Below are 23,156 nucleotides of genomic sequence, written 5' to 3'. Positions count from 1 at the left end.
CTCACACACACACACACAACCCCCCCTCACACACCTCACACACACCTCACACACACACACATACCCCTCACACACACCCACCCCCCCACACACACACACACCCCTCACACACACACACCCCTCACACACACACACACCCCTCACACACCCCTCACACACACACACCCCCCCCTCACACACCCCCCCCTCACACACACCCTCACACAGCACAGTTCCAGGGTGGGGGAACCAGGAACCACAGCCCCAGTGTCTGGGAGTCCACAGTGGCCAGCGATCCCCACACACTAACACTATCCTACACACACTGGGGACAATTTACATTTACACCAAGCCAATTCACCTAGAAACCTGCACGTCTTTGGAGTGTGGGAGGAGACCGGAGCACCCGGAGAAAACCCACGCAGGTCACGGGGAGAACGTACAAACTCCGTACAGACAGCACCCGTAATCAGGATGGAACCCGGGTCTCTGGCGCTGTGAGGCAGCAGCTCTACCCGCTGCACCACCGTGCCGCCCCTGTGCAGGTGGAGCAAAGGGGCAGATACAGGGTGCGGAATATAGTTCTCAGCATTGTAGCATCAGTTCCACAGACAAAGTCCAATGTCCACAATGGGGTAGAGGTGAATCGGACAGTACTCTAGCTCACGGAAGGGCCGTTCACAGGCCTGATAACAGAGGGGCAGAAGCTGTTCCTGAGTCTGGTGGTGCGCACTTTCAAGCTTCTGTACCTTCTGCCGGGCGGGAGCGGGGAGAACAAGAAATGACTGGGGTAGGACTAGTGTCAAGACTGATAACAGAATTACTTCGAGAAACAAGGAACTGCAGATGTTTGTTTACAAAAAAAGACACAGAGTGCTGGAGTAACTCAGCGGGTCAGGCAGCATCTGTGGAGAAGTGTCCAGACTGATGAGAGAGGGGAGGAGGTACCTGTGCTACCTGCCACAGTGCATATCAGATACTGTGATGTGGGGGAGAGCCAGTACCACAAGGTGCAATCCCACACACACATTCTCATTAACGGTCATCTTCCATTTACACTAATTACCTAGGAGCAGAATTAGGCCATTCGGCCCATCAAGTTTACTCCGGCATTTAATCATGGCTGATCTATCTCTCCCTCCTAACCCCATTCTCCTGCCTTCTTCCCGTAACCCCTGACACCCGCACTGATCAACAATATGCCTTAAATATATCCACTGACTTGTGGCCTCCACAGCCGTCTACGGCAAAGAATCCCACAGATTCACCACCCTCTGACTAAAGAAATTCCACCTCATCTCCTTCCTAAAGGAATGTTCCTTTAATTCTGAGGCTGTGAACTCTGGTCCTAGACTCTCCCACTGGTGGAAACATCCTCTCCACATCCACTCTATCCAGGCCGCTCACTGTTCTGTGTGTTTCTATGAGGTCCCCCCTCATCCTTCTAAACTCCAGTGAGTACAGGCCCAGTGCTGACAAACGCTCATCATGTTCACCTACTCATTCCTGGGATCGTTCTTGTAAACCTTCTCTGGACCCTCTCCAGAACCAGCACATCCTTCCTCAGATATGGGGCACAAAACTGCTCACATTATTGTAAGTGCGGCCTGACCAGCGCCTTATAGAGCCTCAGCATTACACCCCTGTGACCAGTGCCTTATAGAGCCTCAGCATTACACCCACCCCTGTGACCAGAGCCTTATAGAGCCTCAGCATTACACCCACCCCTGTGACCAGTGCCTTATAGAGCCTCAGCATTACACCCACCCCTGTGACCAGTGCCTTATAGAGCCTCAGCATTACACCCCTGTGACCAGTGCCTTATAGAGCCTCAGCATTACACCCCAGTGACCAGTGCCTTATAGAGCCTCAGCATTACACCCACCCCTGTGACCAGAGCCTTATAGAGCCTCAGCATTACACCCACCCCTGTGACCAGTGCCTTATAGAGCCTCAGCATTACACCCACCCCTGTGACCAGTGCCTTATAGAGCCTCAGCATTACACCCACCCCTGTGACCAGTGCCTTATAGAGCCTCAGCATTACACCCACCCCTGTGACCAGTGCCTTATAGAGCCTCAGCATTACACCCACCCCTGTGACCAGTGCCTTATAGAGCCTCAGCATTACACCCACCCCTGTGACCAGTGCTTTATAGAGCCTCAGCATTACACCCACCCCTGTGACCAGTGCCTTATAGAGCCTCAGCATTACACCCACCCCTGTGACCAGTGCCTTATAGAGCCTCAGCATTACACCCACCCCTGTGACCAGTGTCTTATAGAGCCTCAGCATTACACCCACCCCTGTGACCAGTGCCTTATAGAGCCTCAGCATTACATCCCTGTTGTATTCCAGCCCTCCTGATATAAATGCTGGGTGATGTAGGCAGGTTCAGGGCTCTGACGATGCATTCCATTGGGAATCCCAGCTTCCCAGCCTTATGGATATTAAAAGAATCGAGGGTTACAGAACTGGTGCAGAAAGCCTCGACTGTGATAACTGAACAGCTGTGATCTTATTAAAGGGGACAACAGGGAGTTGAAAGACTAATACTGTAAAGTCTATAAAATGTAGAATGTCATACAGTGATACAGTGTGGAAACAGGCCCTTCAGCCCAACTTACCCACACCAGCCAACATGTCCCAGCTACACTAGTCATACAGTGATACAGTGTGGAAACAGGCCCTTCAGCCCAACTTACCCACACCGGCCAACACGTCCCAGCTACACAAATCCCACCTGCCCACGTTTGGCCCATATCCCTCCAAACCTGTTTGGTTTAGAGATTACAGCGCAGAAACAGGCCCTTCGGCCCACCGAGTCCATGCCGACAATAGACAATAGACAATAGGTGCAACTCCGCGGTAGAGTTGCTGCCTCACGGCGCCAGAGACCCGGGTTCCATCCCGACTACGGGTGCTGTCTGTACGGAGTTTGTACGTTCTCCCCGTGACCTGCGTGGGTTTTCTCCGGGTGCTCCGGTTTCCCCCACACTCCACAGACGTGCAGGTTTGTAGGTTAATTGGCTTTGGTTAAAATTGTAAATGATCCCCAGTGTGTGTAAGATAGTGCTAGTGTGTGGGGATCACTGGTCGGAGTGGACTCGGTGGGACAAAGGGTCTGTTTCTGCGCTGTATCTCCAAACTAACCTAAACTAAAGATGCTGCCTTGTTGGGACAGTGCCTGGTGTAGATGCTCTCGATGGTGGGGGTGGGAGGGAGAGTTTAACATGTTCATCACAAACCACACCGTTATCATCTGTGTTACAAAGGTTGCCTCTTTACAAGTCAAAACATGTCATTGTTTATGATACCTCTAGTGAGCAGCATGCCGATTAGCTTTACAACACCCAATATAATGGACAGACAAGACTTGGAATGATTACACATACGTACCGTGTTCCAAAGCACCAAACCTCCTTCTGTCACAGGCAACATGAATGCAATGTCATTGAGTTAACCAGCGAGGGTTTAACACTCTCGACCCATAGCATTGCCAAAACAAGTCCAAAACCAAATGACACATCTCCATCACCTTGGGTCATATCACACTGCTCCACATCAGTAGATAATAGACAATAGGTGCAGGAGGAGGCCAATCGGCCCTTCGAACCAGCACCGCCATTCAATGTGATCATGGCTGATCCCACAGATTCACAACTCTCTGGGTGAAAATGATTTTCCTCATCTCAGTCCTCATCTTGGCCTCCCTCTTATTCTTAAACTGTGACCCCTGGTTCTAGACTTCTCCCCAACATCGGGAACATTTTTCCTGCATCTGCCCTGTCCAATCCTCTAAGAATTTTATGTTTCTATAAGACCCCCTCTCATCCTTCTAAATTCCAGTGAATGCAAGCCCAGTCGACCCATTCTTTCATCAAACATCAGTCCTGCCATTCTGGGAATTAACCTGGTGAACCTACGCTGCACTCCCTCAATAGCAATAATGTCCTTCCTCAAATTAGGAGACCAAAACTGCACACAATACTCCAGGTGTGGTCTCACTAGGGCCCTGTACAACTGCAGTAGGAACACCTTGCTCCTAAACTCAACTCCTCTTGTTATGAAGGCCAACATGCCATTGGCTTTCTTCACTGCCTGCTGTACATGCATGCTTCCTTTCAGTGACTGATGTACAAGCACATCCAGGTCTCGTTGCACTTCCCCTTTTCCCAATCTGACTCCATTCAGATAATAATCTGCCTTCCTGTTCTTGCCACCAAAGTGGATAACCTCACATTTATCCACATTACACTGCATCTGCCATGCATCTGCCCACTCACCCAACCTGTCCAGGTCACCCTGTATCCTCATAGCATCCTTCTCACAGTTCACACTACCACCCAGCTTTGTGTCATCTGCAAACTTGGAAATGTCACATTTAATTCGCTCGTCTAAATCGTTAATATATATTGTAAATAACTGGGGTCCCAGCACCGAGCATTGCGGCACCCCACTAGTCACTGCCTGTCATTCCGAAAAGGACCTGTTAATTCCTAAAAAAATACAACTTGCGTGGGGGAGGGTCGGAGAGGAAGGGGAGGCAAGGGTTACTTGGAGTTAGAGAAATTCTTTAGTCAGAGGGTGGTGAATCTGTGGGATTCATTGCCACAGAGAGCTGTGGAGGCCAAGTCAGTGGATATTTTTAAGGCAGAGATAGACAAATTATTGATTAGTGTGGGTATCAGAGGTTATGGGGAGAAGGCAGGAAAATGGGGTTAGGAGGGAGAGATAGATCAGCCATGATTGAATGGCGGAGTAGACTTGATGGGCCGAATGGCCTGATTCTACTCTGATAACTTGTGATGTCAATGTTCATACCGCTGGGGTGTTAACTGCCCAAGCAAAATATGAGGTGCTGTTCCTCCAATTTGCGTTGGGCCTCACTCTGACAATGGAAGAGGCCCAGGACAGAAAGGTCAGTGTGGGAGTGGGAGGGGGAGTTAAAGTGCTGAGCAACCGGGAGATCAGGTAGGTTAAGGCGGACTGAGCGAAGGTGTTCAGCGCAAGGATCGGCCAGGTTTGGTTCATTGAAGCAAAATTAAACAGAAAGGAGAAAGTCAACAATTGTTCATTAACAAGGCATCACTGCCACCTGCTGTTGTTAGAGGGTGTTGCAGCCTGAACCACTCTTCTAAAACTAGAGGGCACAGACGAAAGGTGAGAGGGGAGGTTTAAGAGGGACCTAAGGGGCAACATTTTCACTCAGAGGTAGGGGTGCCAACTGTCCCGTATTAGCCGGGACATCCCGTATTTTGGGTTAAATTGGTTTGTCCCGTATAGAACCGCCCTTGTCCCGTATTTGGCTGTCTGGACACTGTAGGCCCGGACACTGTAGGCCGGGGCACTGTAGGCCGGGGCACTGTAGGCCGGGGCACTGTAGGCCGGGGCACTGTAGGCCGGGGCACTGTAGGCCGGGGCACTGTAGGCCGGGGCACTGTAGGCCCGGACACTGTAGGCCCGGACACTGTAGGCCGGGGCACTGTAGGCCCGAACGCTGTAGGCCCGGACGCTGTAGGCCCGGACGCTGTAGGCCCGGACGCTGTAGGCCCGGACGCTGTAGGCCGGGACGCTGTAGGCCGGGACACTGTAGGCCGGCCGGGACACTGTAGGCCGGCCGGGACACTGTAGGCCGGCCGGGACACTGTAGGCCGGGACACTGTAGGCCGGGACACTGTAGGCCGGGACACTGTAGGCCGGGACACTGTAGGCCGGGACACTGTAGGCCGGGGCACTGTAGGCCGGGACACTGTAGGCCGGGACACTGTAGGCCGTTAGCCTGCGCTTGGTCCTATCCATGTACCTGTCTAACTGTTTCTTAAACAATGGGATAGTCCCAGCCTCAACTACCTCCTCTGGCAGCTCGTTCCATACACCCACCACCCTCTGTGTGAAAATGTTACCCTCAGGTTCCTACTAAATCTTTTCTCCTTCACATCAAACCTATGTCCTCTGATTCTCATTTCCCCTACTCTGGGCACTAGATCTACTTGATCTATTCCTCTCCTGATTTTGTTCACCTCTACAAGATCACCCCTCATCCTCCTGCGCTCCAAGGAATAGAGACCCAGCCTACTCAACCTCTCCCTGTAGCTCACACCCTCTAGTCCTGGCAACATCCTCGTCAATCTTCTCAGTACCCTTTCCAGCTTGCCATTTGACTTAAACGTTAGTCCCTTATCATGTATCTGTACACTGTAAATGGCTCAAATGTATTCATGCGTTGTCTTTCCGCCGTTGGTCAGCACACAACAAAAGCTTATCACTGTACACGTGACAATAAACTCAACTGAACAACATCTTTCCTACAATATGATGCCCAAAACTGAACACAACTCTAAATGCGGCCACACCAACGTTTTAACCAACTGCAAGTTGACTTCCCGACTTTTATACTCAATGCTCTGAATGATCTTTTTTAGACATACAGCGCGGAAACAGGCCCTTCGGCCCACCGGGTCTGCGCCAACCAGCGATCCCCGACCATTAACAGCATCCTACACCCGCTAGGTACAATCTTTACATTTACCAAGCCAATTAATCTACAAACCTGCACGTCTTTGGAGTGTGGGAGGAAACCGAAGATCTCGGAGAAATCCCACGCAGGTCACGGGGGGAACGTACAAACTCCATACAGACAGCACCTGTAGTCGGGATGGAATCCGGGTCTCCGGCGCTACATTCGCTGTCAGGCAGCAACTCTACCGCTGCGCCACCGTGACTGACTGATGAAGGCCAAAGCCCGATACAACTGCAACGTGGCCTCCCGACTTCAACAGTCAATGCTGCGACTGATGAAGGCCAAGGCCTTGTACGAGTGTAGCGTGAGTGTGACTGATGACTTACGCATGTACTTGAGGGTCTCATCTATTTGCTCGTTGGTGAGGTCGATGGTGGTGTCGGGGGAGATGAGCGGGGTGTGGAGCCAGTCGTCATGGTCGTAGCCATAGATGGTGTCTGCCCTCAGCCGGTAATGAGGCAACTGCTCCTCCAACAGGCTGATAATCTCCACTTCCGGAAGGTCAATACTGTTGCACACATCTAGCGGAGAGAGCGGAGCGCAGCGGTTAGTGCACAGGCTTCATCCACAAACTCCCACAGCCTGACTGTCATATGAGGAAAGAGTGGAAAGACTGGGCTTGCATTCACTGGAGTTTAGAAGGATGAGAGGGGATCTTATAGAGATGTATAACATTATAAAAGGACTGGACAAGGTAGATGCAGGAAACATGTTCCTAATGTTGGGGGAGTCCAGAACCAGGGGCCACAGTCTTAGAATAAAGGGGAGGCCATTTAAAACTGAGGTGAGGAAAAACTTTTTCACCCAGAGAGTTGTGAATTTGTGGAATTCTCTGCCACAGAGGGCAGTGGAAGCCAATTCACAGGAAGAATTTAAAAGAGTTAGATAGAGCTCTAGGGGCTAGTGGAATCAAGGGATATGAGAAGAAGCAGGCACGGGTTACTGATTGTGGATGATCAGCCATGATCACAATGAATGGCGGTGCAGGATCAAAGGGCCATATGGCCTCCTCCTGCACCTATTTTCTATGTTTAGAGAAAATATTTACGAGGATGTTGCCAGGACTAGAGGGTGTGAGCTACAGGGAGAGGTTGAATAGGCTGGGTCTCTATTCCATTGAGCGCAGGAGGATGAGGGGTAATCTTATCATATCATATATATACAGCCGGAAACAGGCCTTTTCGGCCCTCCAAGTCTGTGCCGCCCAGCGATCCCCGCACATTAACACTATCCTACACCCACTAGGGACAATTTTTACATTTACCCAGCCAATTAAACTACATACCTGTACGTCTTTGGAGAGGTGTATAATATACAGTGCATATAATATCTACATCTTATAGAGGGGAATAGATCAGGTAGATGCACAGTCTCTTGCCCAGAGTAGGTGAATCGGGGACCAGAGGACACAGGTGAAGGGAAATTTTTTTAATAGGAATCTGAGGGGTAACTTTTTCACACAGAGGGTGGTGGGTGTATGGAACAAGCTGCCAGAGGAGGTAGTTGAGGCTGGGACTATCCCAACGTTTAATAAACAGGTAGACAGGTACATGGATAGGGTAGGTTTGGAGGGATATGGACCAAGCGCAGGCAGGTGGTACTAGTGTAGATGGGGCATGTTGGCCAGTCGGGCGAAGGGCCTGTTTCCAGGCTGTATCACTCTATGACTCATTGGCATCTCACCTTCCTGGGTGGACACCTCTCTGATGATCTATCCTGGACCTGGCACATTGATGTCACATGTAGACAGGTTGATTTAGTTTAGTTTAGAGATAAAAGGCCTGGTCAGAGTGGATGTGGAGAGGATGTGTCCACTAGTGGGAGAGTCTAGGATCAGAGGGCACAGCCTCAGAATTAAAGGACTTTCTTTTAGGAAGGAGATGAGTAGGTATTTCTTCAGTCAGTGGGTGGTGAATCTGTGGGATTCTTTGCCACAGACAGCTGTGGAGGCCACAAGTCAGTGGATATATTTAAGGCAGAGATAGATAGATTCTTGATTAATACGGGTGTCAGGGGTTATGGGGAGAAGGCAGGAGAATGGGGTTAGGAGGGAGAGATAGATCAGCCATGATTGAATGACTTGATAGGCCGAATGGCCTATTTCTACTCCTATTATAGAAACATAGAAATATGGGTGCAGGAGGAGGCCATTCAGCCCTTTGAGCCAGCACCGCCATTCAATGTGATCATGGCTGATCATCCACAATCAGTACCCCGTTCCTGCTTTTACCCCAAATCCCTTGATTCCTTTAGCCCTGAGAACTATATGTAACTTATGAAATGAGATACAACGTGGAAACAGGTCCTTCGGCCCACCGAATCCCCACCGAATCCCCACTGACCAGTGATCCCCACGGCCCACTGACCACGGCTAACACTGTCCAGTGATCCCCACGGCTAACACTGTCCAGTGATCCCCACGGCCCACTGACCAGTGATCCCCACGGCTAACACTGTCCAGTGATCCCCACGGCCCACTGTCCAGTGATCCCCACGGCTAACACTGTCCAGTGATCCCCACGGCTAACACTGTCCAGTGATCCCCACGGCTAACACTGTCCAGTGATCCCCATGGCCCACTGACCAGTGATCCCCACGGCTAACACTGTCCAGTGATCCCCACGGCCCACTGTCCAGTGATCCCCACGGCCCACTGACCAGTGATCCCCACGGCTAACACTGTCCAGTGATCCCCACGGCTAACACTGTCCAGTGATCCCCACGGCTAACACTGTCCAGTGATCCCCACGGCTAACACTGTCCAGTGATACCCACGGCTAACACTGTCCAGTGATCCCCACGGCTAACACTGTCCAGTGATCCCCACGGCTAACACTGTCCAGTGATCCCCACGGCTAACACTGTCCAGTGATCCCCATGGCTAACACTGTCCAGTGATCCCCACGGCTAACACTGTCCAGTGATCCCCACGGCCCACTGTCCAGTGATCCCCACGGCCCACTGTCCAGTGATCCCCACGGCTAACACTGTCCAGTGATCCCCACGGCTAACACTGTCCAGTGATCCCCACGGCTAACACTGTCCAGTGATCCCCACGGCTAACACTGTCCAGTGATCCCCACGGCTAACACTGTCCAGTGATCCCCACGGCTAACACTGTCCAGTGATCCCCACGGCTAACACTGTCCAGTGATCCCCACGGCTAACACTGTCCAGTGATCCCCACGGCTAACACTGTCCAGTGATCCCCACGGCCCACTGTCCAGTGATCCCCACGGCTAACACTGTCCAGTGATCCCCACGGCCCACTGTCCAGTGATCCCCACGGCCCACTGTCCAGTGATCCCCACGGCTAACACTGTCCAGTGATCCCCACGGCCCACTGTCCAGTGATCCCCACGGCCCACTGTCCAGTGATCCCCACGGCTAACACTGTCCAGTGATCCCCACGGCTAACACTGTCCAATGATCCCCAAGGCTAACACTGTCCGACACACATTCGGCACAATTTATCATTTTTACAGAAGCCAATCAACCTACAAACCTGTAAGTATTTGGAGTGTGGGAGGAAACCGGAGATCTCGGAGAAGACCCACAAGGGTTATGGGGAGAACGTACAAACTCCGCACAGACAGCACCCGTAGTCAGGATGGAACCCGGGTCTCCGGCGCTGCGAGGCAGCAGCTCTACCCGCTGCGCCATCGGTCAAAAAGGCGTTTGGCACCTTGGCCTTCATCAGTCAGAGTATTGAGTGTAGAAGTTGGGAGGTCATGTTGCAGATGCATAAGACATTGGGGTGAGGTCACATTTAGTGTATTGTGTTCAGTTCTGGGCACCATGTTATAGGAAAGAAGTTGTTAAGCTGGAAAGAGTACAGAGATTACAGAGAAGAGAACAGAGAGAATGTTTCCAGGACTGGTGGGCCTGAAATCAAGGGAGAGGTTGAGCAGGCTAGGACTCTATTACTTGGAGCACAGGAGGATCTTATAGAGGTGGAAAAATCATGAGAGGAATAGATCGGGCAGAGTGTCTTGCCCAGAGTAGAGGAATCGAGGACCAGAGGATATTGGTTTAAGGTGAGCGGGAAAGATATAATGGGAACCTGAGGAGTAACTTTTTTTACATAGAGGGTGGTGGGTGTATGGAACGAGCTGCTAGAGGAGTCAGTTGAGGTTGGGACTATCCCAATGTTTAAGAAACATTTAGATAGGTACATGGATAGGACAGGTTTAGAGGGACATGCAGCATGAAGGGTCTTGACCCAAAACGTCACCCATTCCTTCTCTCCAGAGATGCTGTCTGCGCTGAGTTACGCCAGCACTTTGTGTCTATTTTCAGGTCTAGAGGAATATGGGTCAAACGTGGGCAGCTGGCACATGCTGGCCGGTGTGGGCAAGTTGGGCGGAAGGGCCTGTTTCAATGCTGGATGCTTCTATGACTCTATAAGATCTGTCCTGGACCCAATACATTGATAAAGAAAGTAAATCAACACCTCTTCTTTTTCAGAAGATTCAGAAGATTTGGTATGTCAATAAATACTCTCTTGAACTTCTCCAGATGTACAGTAGAGAACATATTGACCGGTTGTCACGGCCTGGTTCAGCAACATGAACGCCCAGGGTCAGATTTAAACTGGATTCGTTTTCTGAAAATTACTCAAATGTTTTGCAGATAAAAGAAACTGCAGATAAGTTCATCGGGTCATAAGTGATAGGAGCAGAAGTAGGCCATTCGGCCCATCAAGTCTACTCTGCCAATCAATCATGGCTGCTCTATCTCTCTCTCCTAACCCCATTCTCCTGCCTTCTCCCCATAACCCCTGACACCTGCACTGATCAAGAATCTATCTACCTCTGTCTAAAAAATAACCATTGACTTGTCTCCACAGCCGTCTGTGGCAAAGAATTCCACAGATTCACCACCCTCTGACTAAAGAAATTCCTCCTCATCTCCTTCCTAAATGAACGTCCTTTAATTCTGAGGCTGTGCCCTCTGGTCCTAGACTCTCCCACTAGTGGAAACATCCTCTCCACATCCACTCGATCCAAGCCTTTCACTATTCAGTATGTTTCACTGAGGTCCTCCCACACTCTTCTACACTCCAGCGAGTACAGGCCCAGTGCCCACAAACGCTCATAGGTTAACCCACTCATTCCTGGGATGGTTCTTGTAAACCTCCTCTGGACCCTCTCCAGAGCCAGCACATCCATCCTCAGATACGATGCCCACAATTGCTCACAATATTGCAAATGCAGCCTGACCAGCTCCAAACAGAGCCTCAGCATTACATCCCTGTTTTTGTACACAGCCTCTCTTGAAATAACCACTAGCTGTGAGTTTGCCATGGGGTGATCTGTGATGGCTGGTCGGCACAGACTCGGTGGGCTGAAGGGATTGTTTCTGCGCTGTATCTCTAAACTAAACTAAAACTAAACTGAGCAAAACACACGCAATCCTTCAAATGCCTTTGTGTTGGAAGGAACTGCAGGCGCTGGTTTAAACCGAAGGTATGGACACAAAATGCTGGAGTAACTCAGCGGGACAGGCAGCATCTCTGGAGAGAAGGAATGGGTGACGTTTCGGGTCAAAGTCTGAAGGGTCTCAACTAGGGGTTGCCAACTATCTCACTCCCAAATATGGGACCAGGTAACGTCACCGCCCTGCGCCCCACATGACCTCACCCAGCCAGCGGCCATGTGCTCCCACTCCACCAATGACGGCCGCCCGGGCCGGGAGGCAGGTTGCTACGCAACCTCCGTCAGGCGGCACCCGGGCCTCCGGACCTACACTGTCCAGGCCTACAGCGTCAGGGCCTACTCTGTCAGGGCCTACTCTGTCCGGGCCCACACTGTCCGGGTCTACAGCGTCCGGGCCTACAGTGTCTGGGACTACACTGCCCGGGATTACAGCGTCCGGGACTACAGCGTCCGGGACTACAGCGTCCAGGCCTACAGTGCCCGGGACTACAGCGTCCGGGCCTACAGTGTCTGGGACTACACTGCCCGGGACTACAGCGTCCAGGCCTACAGTGTCTGGGACTACACTGCCCGGGATTACAGCGTCCGGGACTACAGCGTCCGGGACTACAGCGTCCAGGCCTACAGTGCCTGGGACTACACTGCCCGGGACTACAGCGTCCGGGCCTACAGCGTCCGGGACTACAGCGTCCAGGCCTACAGTGCCTGGGACTACACTGCCCGGGACTACAGCGTCCGGGACTACAGCGTCCAGGCCTACAGTGTCTGGGACTACACTGCCCGGGACTACAGCGTCCGGGCCTACACTGCCCGGGACTACACTGTCCGGGCCTACAGTGTCTGGACTACAGCAACCGGGACTACAGTGCCCTCTGGGCCTACAGCATCCCCCGGGCCTAATACAGGACAAGGGCGATCCCTTATGGGACAAACCAATTTAGCCCAATATACAGGCTGTCCTGGCTAATACGGGACAATTGGCAACCCTAGTCTGGACCCGTAACGCCACCCATTCCTTCTCCCCAGAGACGCTGCCTGTCCCTTCAAATTCCTTTTTCAGCTGCGGGTGGAATGGAACTCAAAGTTAAAGCAAACAGCCTTCAGCAGATCATGCCACTGCAGTGAACACACACACGCACACGCACACAGGATCTGTCCCGACAGGTTTGTACAGAAGCAAGCTGTGGCCTCTTGTGTTGAGGGGATTTGCAACGGAGGAGCGGGAGGGAAGGCTACTCACTCATTATCTTTCCTTGCGGGGCTCCATGTTAGGAGGTGCTGTCCGCAGTGTTGTACTGGAGGGCGGGGGGAGGAGCAGAGGGTGTGGTGGAGTAGGGGCAGGTCACACACAGCTGGAGTAGTCAGTATGTAACTAGCAGACACGCACTGGATCAGACACGTCTGCTCTGGCAACTCACATCCAGTGGTCCCAGCCACTGGTCCAGTGGTCCCAGCCACTGGTCCAGTGGTCCCAGCCACTGGTCCAGTGGTCCCAGCCACTGGTCCAGTGGTCCCAGCCACTGGTCCAGTGGTCCCAGCCACTGGTCCAGTGGTCCCAGCCACTGGCTCGTCACACTGGATCAGACACGTCTGCTCTGGCAACTCACATCCAGTGGTCCCAGCCACTGGCTCGTCACGCTGGATCAGACACATCTGCTTTGGCATCACACATCCATTTTAGATCATAAGGTCATAGGTTCCAGGAGCAGAATTAGGCCATTCGGCCCATCGGATTCAAACTGGATTAGTTTTCTGAAAATTACTCAAATGGTTTACAGATAAATAAAACTGCAGATAAGTTCATCAGGTCATACGTAACAGGAGCAGAGTCAGGCCATTTGGCCCATCAAGTCTACTCCGCCATTCAATCATGGCTGATCTATCTCTCCCTCCTAACCCCATTCTCCTGCCTTCTCCCCATAACCTTTGACACCCGCACTAATCAAGAATCTGTCTATCTCTGCCTTAAATATATCCACTGACTTGACTCATCCCCTTCCGAAAGGAACACCTTTTAATTCCGAGATCAAATGGTGGAGTAGACTTTGTGGGCCGAATGGTCTAATTCTGCACCTATCATTTATGATCTTATGAACTTACACTTGACAAAAACTGCACTAAATTTGTAAATTGTCTCTAGTGTGCGTAGATGAAACCGGGTCGTGTCACCAGCTAGGGATGCCAACTATCTCACTCCCAAGTAAGGGACAAGGTGACGTCACCGTCTCGCGCCCCACGTGACCTCACCCAGCCAACGGCCACGTGCTCCCACTCCACCAATGGCGGCCGCCCGGGCGGGTTACCACGCAACCACCGTTAGGCGGTGCCCGGGTCCCCGGGCCTACACTGTCTGGACTACACGGTCCGGGCCTACAGCGTCCACCCGGGTCAAATACGGGACAAGGGCGGTCCCGTATGGGATAAATAAATTTAGCCCAAAAATCGGGATGTCCCAGATAATACGGGACAGTTGGCAATCCAGTGAGGAATGTGGAATCCTCTGTGATGGATGTTTATGTTAACTTTTATGTGGCTGTGTGTCTTGTTGCTTTTCACATAGTATGGCTGAAAGGTAACTCAAATTTCACTGTACCTTAATTGGTACACTGTACCTTAATTGGCAATAAACTGACCGTGACACCGTGAGGGTTGGGATAGTGTACGGGGTGATCGCTAGTCAGTGCGGGCTCTGTGGGCCAAAGGGCCTGTTTCTGCGCTGTATCTCTAAAGTGCAAATCTAAACCTACTTTGAAGTTGAGATGAAGTCCAAGCCAACACAACGCGCGCGCACGCGCACACGCACACGGAGTGTGGACACACACACACACACACACACACACGGGGAGTGCGGACACACATGGGGAGAGTGTGGACACACACACACACATGGGGAGAGTGCGGACACACACGGGGAGTGTGGACACACACACACACATGGGGAGAGATCCGGGTTCCAGCCTGACTACGGGTGCTGTCTGTTACGAAGTTTGTACGTTCTCCCCGTGACCAGTGTGGGTTTTCTCCGGGTGCTCCAGTTTCCTTTCACACTCCAAAGACGTACAGGTTTGTAGGTTAATTGGCTTCTTTAAAAATTGTCCCTATTGCGAGTAGGATAGTGTTAGTGTGCGGGGATCGCTGGTCGGTGCGGACTCGGTGGGCCGAAGGGCCTGTTTCCGTGCTGTATCTCTAAACTAAAAAAACTAAACATAGATTTACCCGAGCGCTCACAGAGATGTTTGTACCTGAGGGCAGGAGCGAGACTGTCACACAGACACACAGAGGCACCAACACAGAAGACAGGCGATTCACAGCAGCAATGCTCCTCTCTCCGAGGGGTGCCAACTATCTTGTGTCCACACATGTGTGTGTGTGTGTCCACTCTCCCAGTGTGTGTGTGTGTGTCCACACATGTGTGTGTGTGTGTGTGTGTGTCCACACATGTGTGTGTGTGTGTGTCCACTCTTCCCGTGTGTGTGTGTCCACTCTCCCAGTTTGTTTGTGTGTGTGTGTGTGTGTGTGTGTGTGTGTGTGTGTGTGTGTGTGTGTGTGTGTGTGTGTGTGTGTGTGTGTGTGTGTCCACACTCTCCCCGTGTAACGTGGCCAGTCCACTCTTGCTGCTGAAGGTGCACAAACTGATTAACAGCAATAACAAACCTGCCGACAAAGTCTGGTGGGGGAGGGGGGGGGAGTTAGAGACAGACAGAGAGAGAGAGAGATAGACAGAGACAGACACAGACGGACAGAGAGAGAGGTAGGAGGAATAGAGGTAGGAGGAGGAATAGAGGGGGGGAGGGGGGGGGGGGGAGAGAGAGAGAGAGAGAGAGAGAGAGAGAGAGAGAGAGAGAGAGAGAGAGAGAGAGAGAGAGAGAGAGAGAGAGAGAGAGAGAGAGAGAGAGAGAGAGAGACATGTTGTTTAGAAACATAGGCAATAGGTGCAGGAGGAGGCCATTCAGTCCTTCGAGCCAGCACCGCCATTCATTGTGATCATGGCTGATCGTCCACAATCAGTAACCCGTGCCTGCCTTCTCCCCATATCCCTTGATTCCACCAGCCCCTAGAGCTCTATCTAACTCTCTTTTAAATTCATCCAGTGAATTGGCCTCCACTGCCCTCTGTGGCAGACAATTCCACAAATTCACAACTCTCTGGGTGAAAAAGTTTTTTTCCACCTCAGTTTTAAATGGCCTCCCCTTTATTCTTAGACTGTGGCCCCCGGTTCTGGACTCCCCCAACATTGGGAACATGTTTCCTGCATCTAGCTTGTCCAGTCCTGTACTGTGTACTGTGTTACATATTGTGTTGTGCTGCTGCAAGTCAGAACGTCGTTGTTCTATGTGGGACACATGACGATAAAACACTTGACTGTACAAATGGGAAACAAAGGGACCTCCAGGCATTAGAGATACAGCGCAGAAGTAGGCCCTTCGGCCCATCGAGTCCGCGCCGACCAGCGATCCCCGTACACTAGCGCTGTCCTGCACACACTAGGGACAATTTACAATTTTTACAGAAGCCAATTAACCTACAAACCTGTGCATATTTGGAGTGTGGGAGGAAACCGAAGATCTCGGAGAAAACCCACGCGGTCATGGGGAGAACGTACAACTTTCAGGGAGGGGGGGGCGAGGAGGGAGCAAAGGGGGGAGAGGAGGGGGGAGCGGAGGGGGGAGGGGAGGGGGGAGAGGAGGGGGGAGAGGAGGGGGGAGAGGAGGGGGGAGAGGAGGGGGGAGAGGAGGGGGAGAGGAGGGGGGAGAGGAGGGGGGAGAGGAGGGGGGAGAGGAGGGGGGAGAGGAGGGGGGAGGGGAGGGGGGAGGGGAGGGGGGAGAGGAGGGGGGAGGGGAGGGGGGAGGGGAGGGGGAGAGGAGGGGAGCAGGACAGTGTGTGGGGGGTGAGGGGGGGTAAGGGAGGGGCAGTGTGTGGGGGGTGAGGGAGGGGCAGTGTGTGGGGGTGAGGGAGGGGCAGTGTGTGTGGGGGGTGAGGGAGGGTCAGTGTTGGGGGTGAGGGAGGGTCAGTGTGTGGGGGGTGAGGGAGGGTCAGTGTGGGGGGGTGAGGGAGGGTCAGTGCGGGGGGTGAGGGAGGGTCAGTGCAGGGGGTGAGGGAGGGGCAGTGTGGGGGGTGAGGGAGGGGGGTGAGGGAGGGTCAGTGTGGGGGGTGAGGGAGGGTCAGGGTCAGTGTGTACCTACCGGTGATGGTGCCTGCGTCCTTGTGCCCACTGCCAGCATGTCGGGCCTCGCTGATGAACTGCTCCTCAGGGTGGGGTGTGGGTGTGGGTGGGTCTGGTGGCCAGGCGGGGCTGACCGCTGCCCCGTCCAGTTTGGCAGCTTCACTGGCGCCGGGTCATGGTGCGGGCCAGGGGTCAGGGGTCAGGGGTCTGACCTCCCTGTAACGCCCCTCTCTCCCGGTCTCCTCGACGCTCCTGAAAGCACAGAGTTCAGCTCAGTTTAGTTTATTGTCACGTGTACCGAGGTCCCTGAACACACAGGAACGAACACAGAACGCCACACCGTCACATCTAGGGTTGCCAACTTTTTAACTCCCAAATAAGGGATACAAGGTGACGTCACTGCCCACGCCCCACGTGACCTCACCCAGCCAGCGGCCACGTGCTCCCACTCCAACGGTGGCCACCCGGGCCGGGAGGCGGGTTGCTTCGCAACCTCCGTAATGCGAACACACTCGGCCTCGCTCCCCGAACACACGCTGGGCCTATGGTGTCCAGGCCTACAGTGCACCCCGGGCCTGCGGTGTCCTGGCCTGCGGTGACCGGGGCTGCGGTGACCGGGGCTGCGGTGACCGGGCCTACACTGACCAGGCCTGCGGTGACCGGGCCTACACTGACCGGGCCTGCGGTGTCCTGGCCTGCGGTGTCCGGGCCTGCGGTGTCCGGGCCTGCGGTGACCGGGCCTGCGGTGACCGGGCCTGCGGTGACCGGGCCTACACTGACCGGGCCTACACTGACCGGGCCTGCGGTGACCGGGCCTGCGGTGACCGGGCCTACACTGACCGGGCCTGCGGTGTCCGGGCCTGCGGTGTCCGGGCCTGCGGTGTCCGGGCCTGCGGTGTCCGGGCCTGCGGTGTCTGGGCCTGCGGTGTCTGGGCCTGCAGTGCACCCCGGGCCTAATATGGGACAAGGGCGGTCCCATACGGGACAAACCAATTTAACCCGATATACAGGATGTTCCGGCTAATACGGGACAGTTGGCAACCCTAGATACAACTCCACCTTCAGCCACACCATCCCCAAACGCAGTCAAAGCTAATCCAATCAATCAAATCAATCAATCCAATCCAATCCCAGTCAGAGTGAGTGTGGAAACAGCCCAATCGGCCCAACTTGCACGCACAGTCTAACAGGTCCCACCTTCCATTAGTCCCACCTGCCTGCGTTTAGTCCATAACCCTCCAAACCTGTCCTATCCATGTACCTGTCAAACTGTTTCTTAAACGTCAGGATAGTCCAAGCCTCAATTACCTCCTCTGGCAACTTGTGAAAAAGTTGCCCCTCAGATTCCTATTTATTCTTGTATGGGAAGGAACCGCAGATGCTAGTTCAAACTGAAGATCGACATAAAATGCTGGAGTAACTTAGCAGGTCTGGCAGCAACTCTGGAGAAAAGAAATAGGCGACATTTCAGGTCAGGTCTGGGGTCAAGGAATGAGCGTTCACGTCGCGGCCTTGTTTCCACCAATCTTTCCACCACCACCACCACACACAAGAAACACAAGAAGCCATTGTGTGCAGATGCCGAGTTGTGTGTTCACCTCTGGCTGAACAATTTCTAATCTTGTGACGTGGACTCGATAAGGTCAGGGGTGAAGAAGGGTCTCGACCTGAAACGTCACCTATCCATGTTCTCCACAGATGCTGCCTGACCCGCTGAGTTACTCCAGCACTCTGTGTCTATCTTCGGTGTAAACCAGCTCCTTGCTGAACAAGACTCTAAATGTGGCCCCACCAATGTATTGTCCTCTCTCTCTTAAAAGGTTGTTGTTGAAGCTTTTAGTTTTAGATACAGCACGGAAACAGACCCTTTGGCCCACTGAGTCCGATCCCCACACACTAACACTATCCTACACACACGAGGGACAATTTCTCAGTCTCGACCAGAAACATCACCCATTCCTTCTCTCCCGAGATGCTGCCTGTCCCGCTGAGTTACTCCAGCATTTTGTGTCTATCTTCGATTTAAACCAGCGTCTGCAGTTCCTTCCCACAGGGACAATTTACATTTACACCAAGCCAAATAACCTACAAACCTGCACGTCTTTGGAGTGTGGGAGGAAACCGGAGCACCCGGAGAAAACCCACGCAGGTCAGGGGGGTAATGTACAAACTCCGTACAGACAGCACTCGTGGTCAGGATGGAACCCGGGTCTCTGGCGCTGCGAGGCAGCAGCTCTACCCGCTGCGCCACCGTGCCGCCCTTTTGTTTCCCTCTGCGCTGGATCCATTTGACCGGTTGCATTGCTGGAGCAGTCAGTAATCACAGTTGCGTGGAACAGTAATTAGTTACCATGTCTTTATGGTAACAAGGAAGACAACAGCACACGTCTATAATTACAGCACAGATCCCATCGCCCAACAAAACCAAAAATAGACAAAGTACACTTATCCCAGCAGTGAAATCTGATGCATCTGTCACTTCCAACAACCTGTTTCAGGCCCACGACAAATTCAGTGAATGTTTCCATTCAAATCCCTGGAAAGTTTAAAGGCACATCCACGTACAACAAGGAACTGCAGATGCTCAGAGAGTTACAAAACCATAGATAAACACAGAGTGCTGGAGTAACTCAGCGGGTCAGGCAGCATCTCTGGAGAACATGGATAGGTGACGTTTCAGGTTAGGACCCTTCTTCAGACCCGAAATGTCACCTACTCCTTTTCTCCTAAGATGCTGTCTGACCTGTTGAGTTACTCCAGCTTTTTGTGTCTCTCTTCGGTTTAAACCAGCATCTACAGTTCCTTCCAGTTCAAAACCATAAACATAGGATCAGAATAAGGCCATTCGGCCCATCAGTCTACTCCACCATACAATCATGGCTGACCTATCTCTCCCTCCTAACCCCATTCTCTTGCCTTCTCCCCATAACCCCTGACACCCGCACTAATCAAGAATTTGTCAATCACCAGGTAACAAGTATGCAGTGAATTCCACAGATTCACTACCCAATGACTAAAAAACCCCCTCATCTTTCTATCCTTTAATTCTGAGTCTGTGCCCTCTGGTTGTAGACTCTCCCACTAGTGGAAACATCCTCTCCACATCCACTCTATCCAGGCCATTCACTCTTCGGTACGTTTCAATGAGGTCCCCCCTCATCCTTCTAAACTCATCCTTCTAAACTCCAGCGAGTGCAGGCCCAGTGCCGACAAACGCTCATCATATGTTAACCCACTCATTCGCAGTCATACAGCATGGAAACAGGCCCTTCGGCCCAATTCATCCCTGCTGACCAAAATGCCCCTTCTAAGCTAGTCCCACATGCCCACACTTGGTCGGCAAGGACAAGATGGGTCAATATGATAAGTTTTACTCTACAAATTGAGAGGGAGAAGGGAAAATCGGAGGTGTCAGTATTACAGTATAGCAAAGGGGATTACAGAGGCATGAGGCAGGAGTTGGCCAAAATTGACTGGAAGGAGGCCCTAGCAGGGAAGACTGTGGAACAGCAATGGCAGGTATTCCTGGGAATAATGCAGAATTTGCAGGATCAATTTATCCCAAAGAGGAGGAAAGATTCTAAGGGGAGTAAGAGGCACCCGTGGCTGACGAGGGAAGTCAGGGACAGCATAAAAATAAAAGGGAAGAAGTATAACATAGCAAAGAAGAGTGGGAAGACAGAGGATTGGGACTCTTTTAAGGAGCAACAGAAGATAACTAAAAAGGCAATACGGGGAGAAAAGATGAGGTACGAGGGTAAACTAGCCAATAATATAAAGGAGGATAGTAAAAGCTTCTTTAGGTACGTGAAGAGGAAAAAAATAGTCAAGGCAAATGTGGGTCCCTTGAAGACAGAAGCAGGGGAATTTATTATGGGGAACAAGGAAATGGCAGAAGAGTTGAACCGGTACTTTGGATCTGTCTTCACTGAGGAGGATACAAACAATCTCCCAGATGTTCTAGTGGCCAGAGATCCTAGGGTGACAGAGAAACTGGAGGAAATCCACATTAGGCAGGAAAAAGTTTTGGGTAGACTAATGGGACTCAAGGCTGATAAATCCCCAGGGCCTGATGGTCTGCATCCCAGGGTGCTTAAGGAGGTGGCTCTAGAAATTGTGGACGCATTAGTAATTATTTTCCAATGTTCTATAGATTCCGGGTCAGTTCCTGTGGATGGGAGGGTAGCTAATGTTATCCCACTTTTCAAGAAAGGAGGGAGAGAGAAAACGGGAAATTATAGACCAGTTAGTCTGACATCAGTGGTGGGGAAGATGCTGGAGTCAATTATAAAAGACGAAATTGCGGAGCATTTGGATAGCAGTAACAGGATCGTTCCGAGTCAGCATGGATTTACGAAGGGGAAATCATGCTTGACTAATCTACTGGAATTTGTTGAGGATGTAACTAGGAAAATTGACAGGGGAGAGCCGGTGGATGTGGTGTACCTCGACTTTCAGAAAGCCTTCGACAAGGTCCCACATAGGAGATTGGTGGGCAAAATTAGAGCACATGGTATTGGAGGTAGGGTACTGACATGGATAGAAAGTTGGTTGACAGACAGAAAGCAAAGAGTGGGGATAAATGGGTCCCTTTCAGAATGGCAGGCAGTGACTAGTGGGGTACCGCAAGGCTCGGTGTTGGGACCGCAGCTATTTACAATATACATCAATGACTTGGATGAAGGGATTAAAAGTACCATTAGCAAATTTGCCGATGATACAAAGCTAGGTGGCAGAGTGAACTGTGAGGAAGATGCTATGAGGTTGCAGGGTGACTTGGACAGGTTGTGTGAGTGGGCGGATGCATGGCAGATGCAGTTTAATGTGGATAAGTGTGAGGTTATCCACTTTGGTGGTAAGAATAGGAAGGCAGATTATTATTTGAATGGTGTCAAGTTAGGAAAAGGGGACGTACAACGTGATCTGGGTGTCTTAGTGCATCAGTCACTGAAAGGAAGCATGCAGGTACAGCAGGTAGTGAAGAAAGCCAATGGAATGTTGGCATTCATAACAAGAGGAGTTGAGTATAGGAGCAAAGAGGTCCTTCTGCAGTTGTACAGGGCTCTAGTGAGACCGCACCTGGAGTACTGTGTGCAGTTTTGGTCTCCAAATTGAGGAAGGATATTCTTGCTATTGAGGGCGTGCAGCGTAGGTTTACTAGGTTAATTCCCGGAATGGCGGGACTGTCATATGTTGAAAGACTGGAGCGACTAGGTTTGTATACACTGGAATTTAGAAGGATGAGAGGGGATCTTATTGAAACGTATAAGATTATTAAGGGGTTGGACATGTTAGAGGCAGGAAACATGTTCCCAATGTTGGGGGAGTCCAGAACCAGGGGCCACAGTTTAAGAATAAGGGGTAGGCCATTTAGAACGGAGATGAGGAAAAACTTTTTTAGTCAGAGTTGTGAATCTGTGGAATTCTCTGCCTCAGAGGGCAGTGGAGGCCAATTCTCTGAATACATTCAAGAGAGAGCTAGATAGAGCTCTTAAGGATAGCGGAGTCAGGGGGTATGGGGATAAAGCAGGAACGGGGTACTGATTGAGAATGATCAGCCATGATCACATTGAATGGCGGTGCTGGCTCGAAGGGCCGAATGGCCTCCTCCTGCACCTGTTGTCTATTGGCTATTGTCTATAAGGGCCCCTTTTTGTGCCGTACGACACTGCCACTATAACTGAACAAGCTGAATCCTAACTCGCAAGGTGAACTAATACGCCAACAGGATGGGAGGTCTCTACAGTCAGAGCAACATGCTGTTAAAATACTTAATCACTCACTGCTCAAGGGCAAACCCTGGCACCTATATGTAAACCTAGGTCTGCCTAGACTGCTCCATTAACGAGATCACCAGACTGCTCAGGGTCTAAAGTTACGCTGTGAAACGTCACCTATCCATGTTCTCCACAGATGCTGCCTGACCCGCTGAGTTACTCCAGCACTCTGTGTCTATCTTCGGTGTAAACCAGCATCTGCAGCTCCTTGCTGAACAAGACTCTAAATGTGGCCCCACCAATGTCTTGTCCTCTCTCTCTTAAAAGGTTGTTG

General features: G+C 51.8%; 1 protein-coding gene across 1 annotated transcript in view; it reads right to left on the bottom strand.

The window, feature by feature from the left end:
* The window catches only part of LOC144610980 (uncharacterized), a 142,008-nt gene that overhangs the window by 68,146 nt on the left and 50,706 nt on the right, over window positions 1-23,156 (bottom strand). The window contains exons 5-6 of the mRNA XM_078430044.1: window positions 17,125-17,267; window positions 6,830-7,024 (exon numbers count right to left, since the gene is read on the bottom strand). Of these exons, the coding sequence (XP_078286170.1) occupies window positions 6,830-7,024; window positions 17,125-17,267 (338 nt within the window). The remainder of the gene's footprint in view (window positions 1-6,829; window positions 7,025-17,124; window positions 17,268-23,156) is intronic.

The sequence above is a fragment of the Rhinoraja longicauda genome, chromosome 2 (assembly GCF_053455715.1).
Source record: "Rhinoraja longicauda isolate Sanriku21f chromosome 2, sRhiLon1.1, whole genome shotgun sequence".
Classification (NCBI taxonomy): Eukaryota; Metazoa; Chordata; class Chondrichthyes; order Rajiformes; family Arhynchobatidae; genus Rhinoraja; species Rhinoraja longicauda.
The sequence above is the reverse complement of the archived record's forward strand: the minus strand, read 5'-3'. Positions and strand labels throughout refer to the sequence as shown.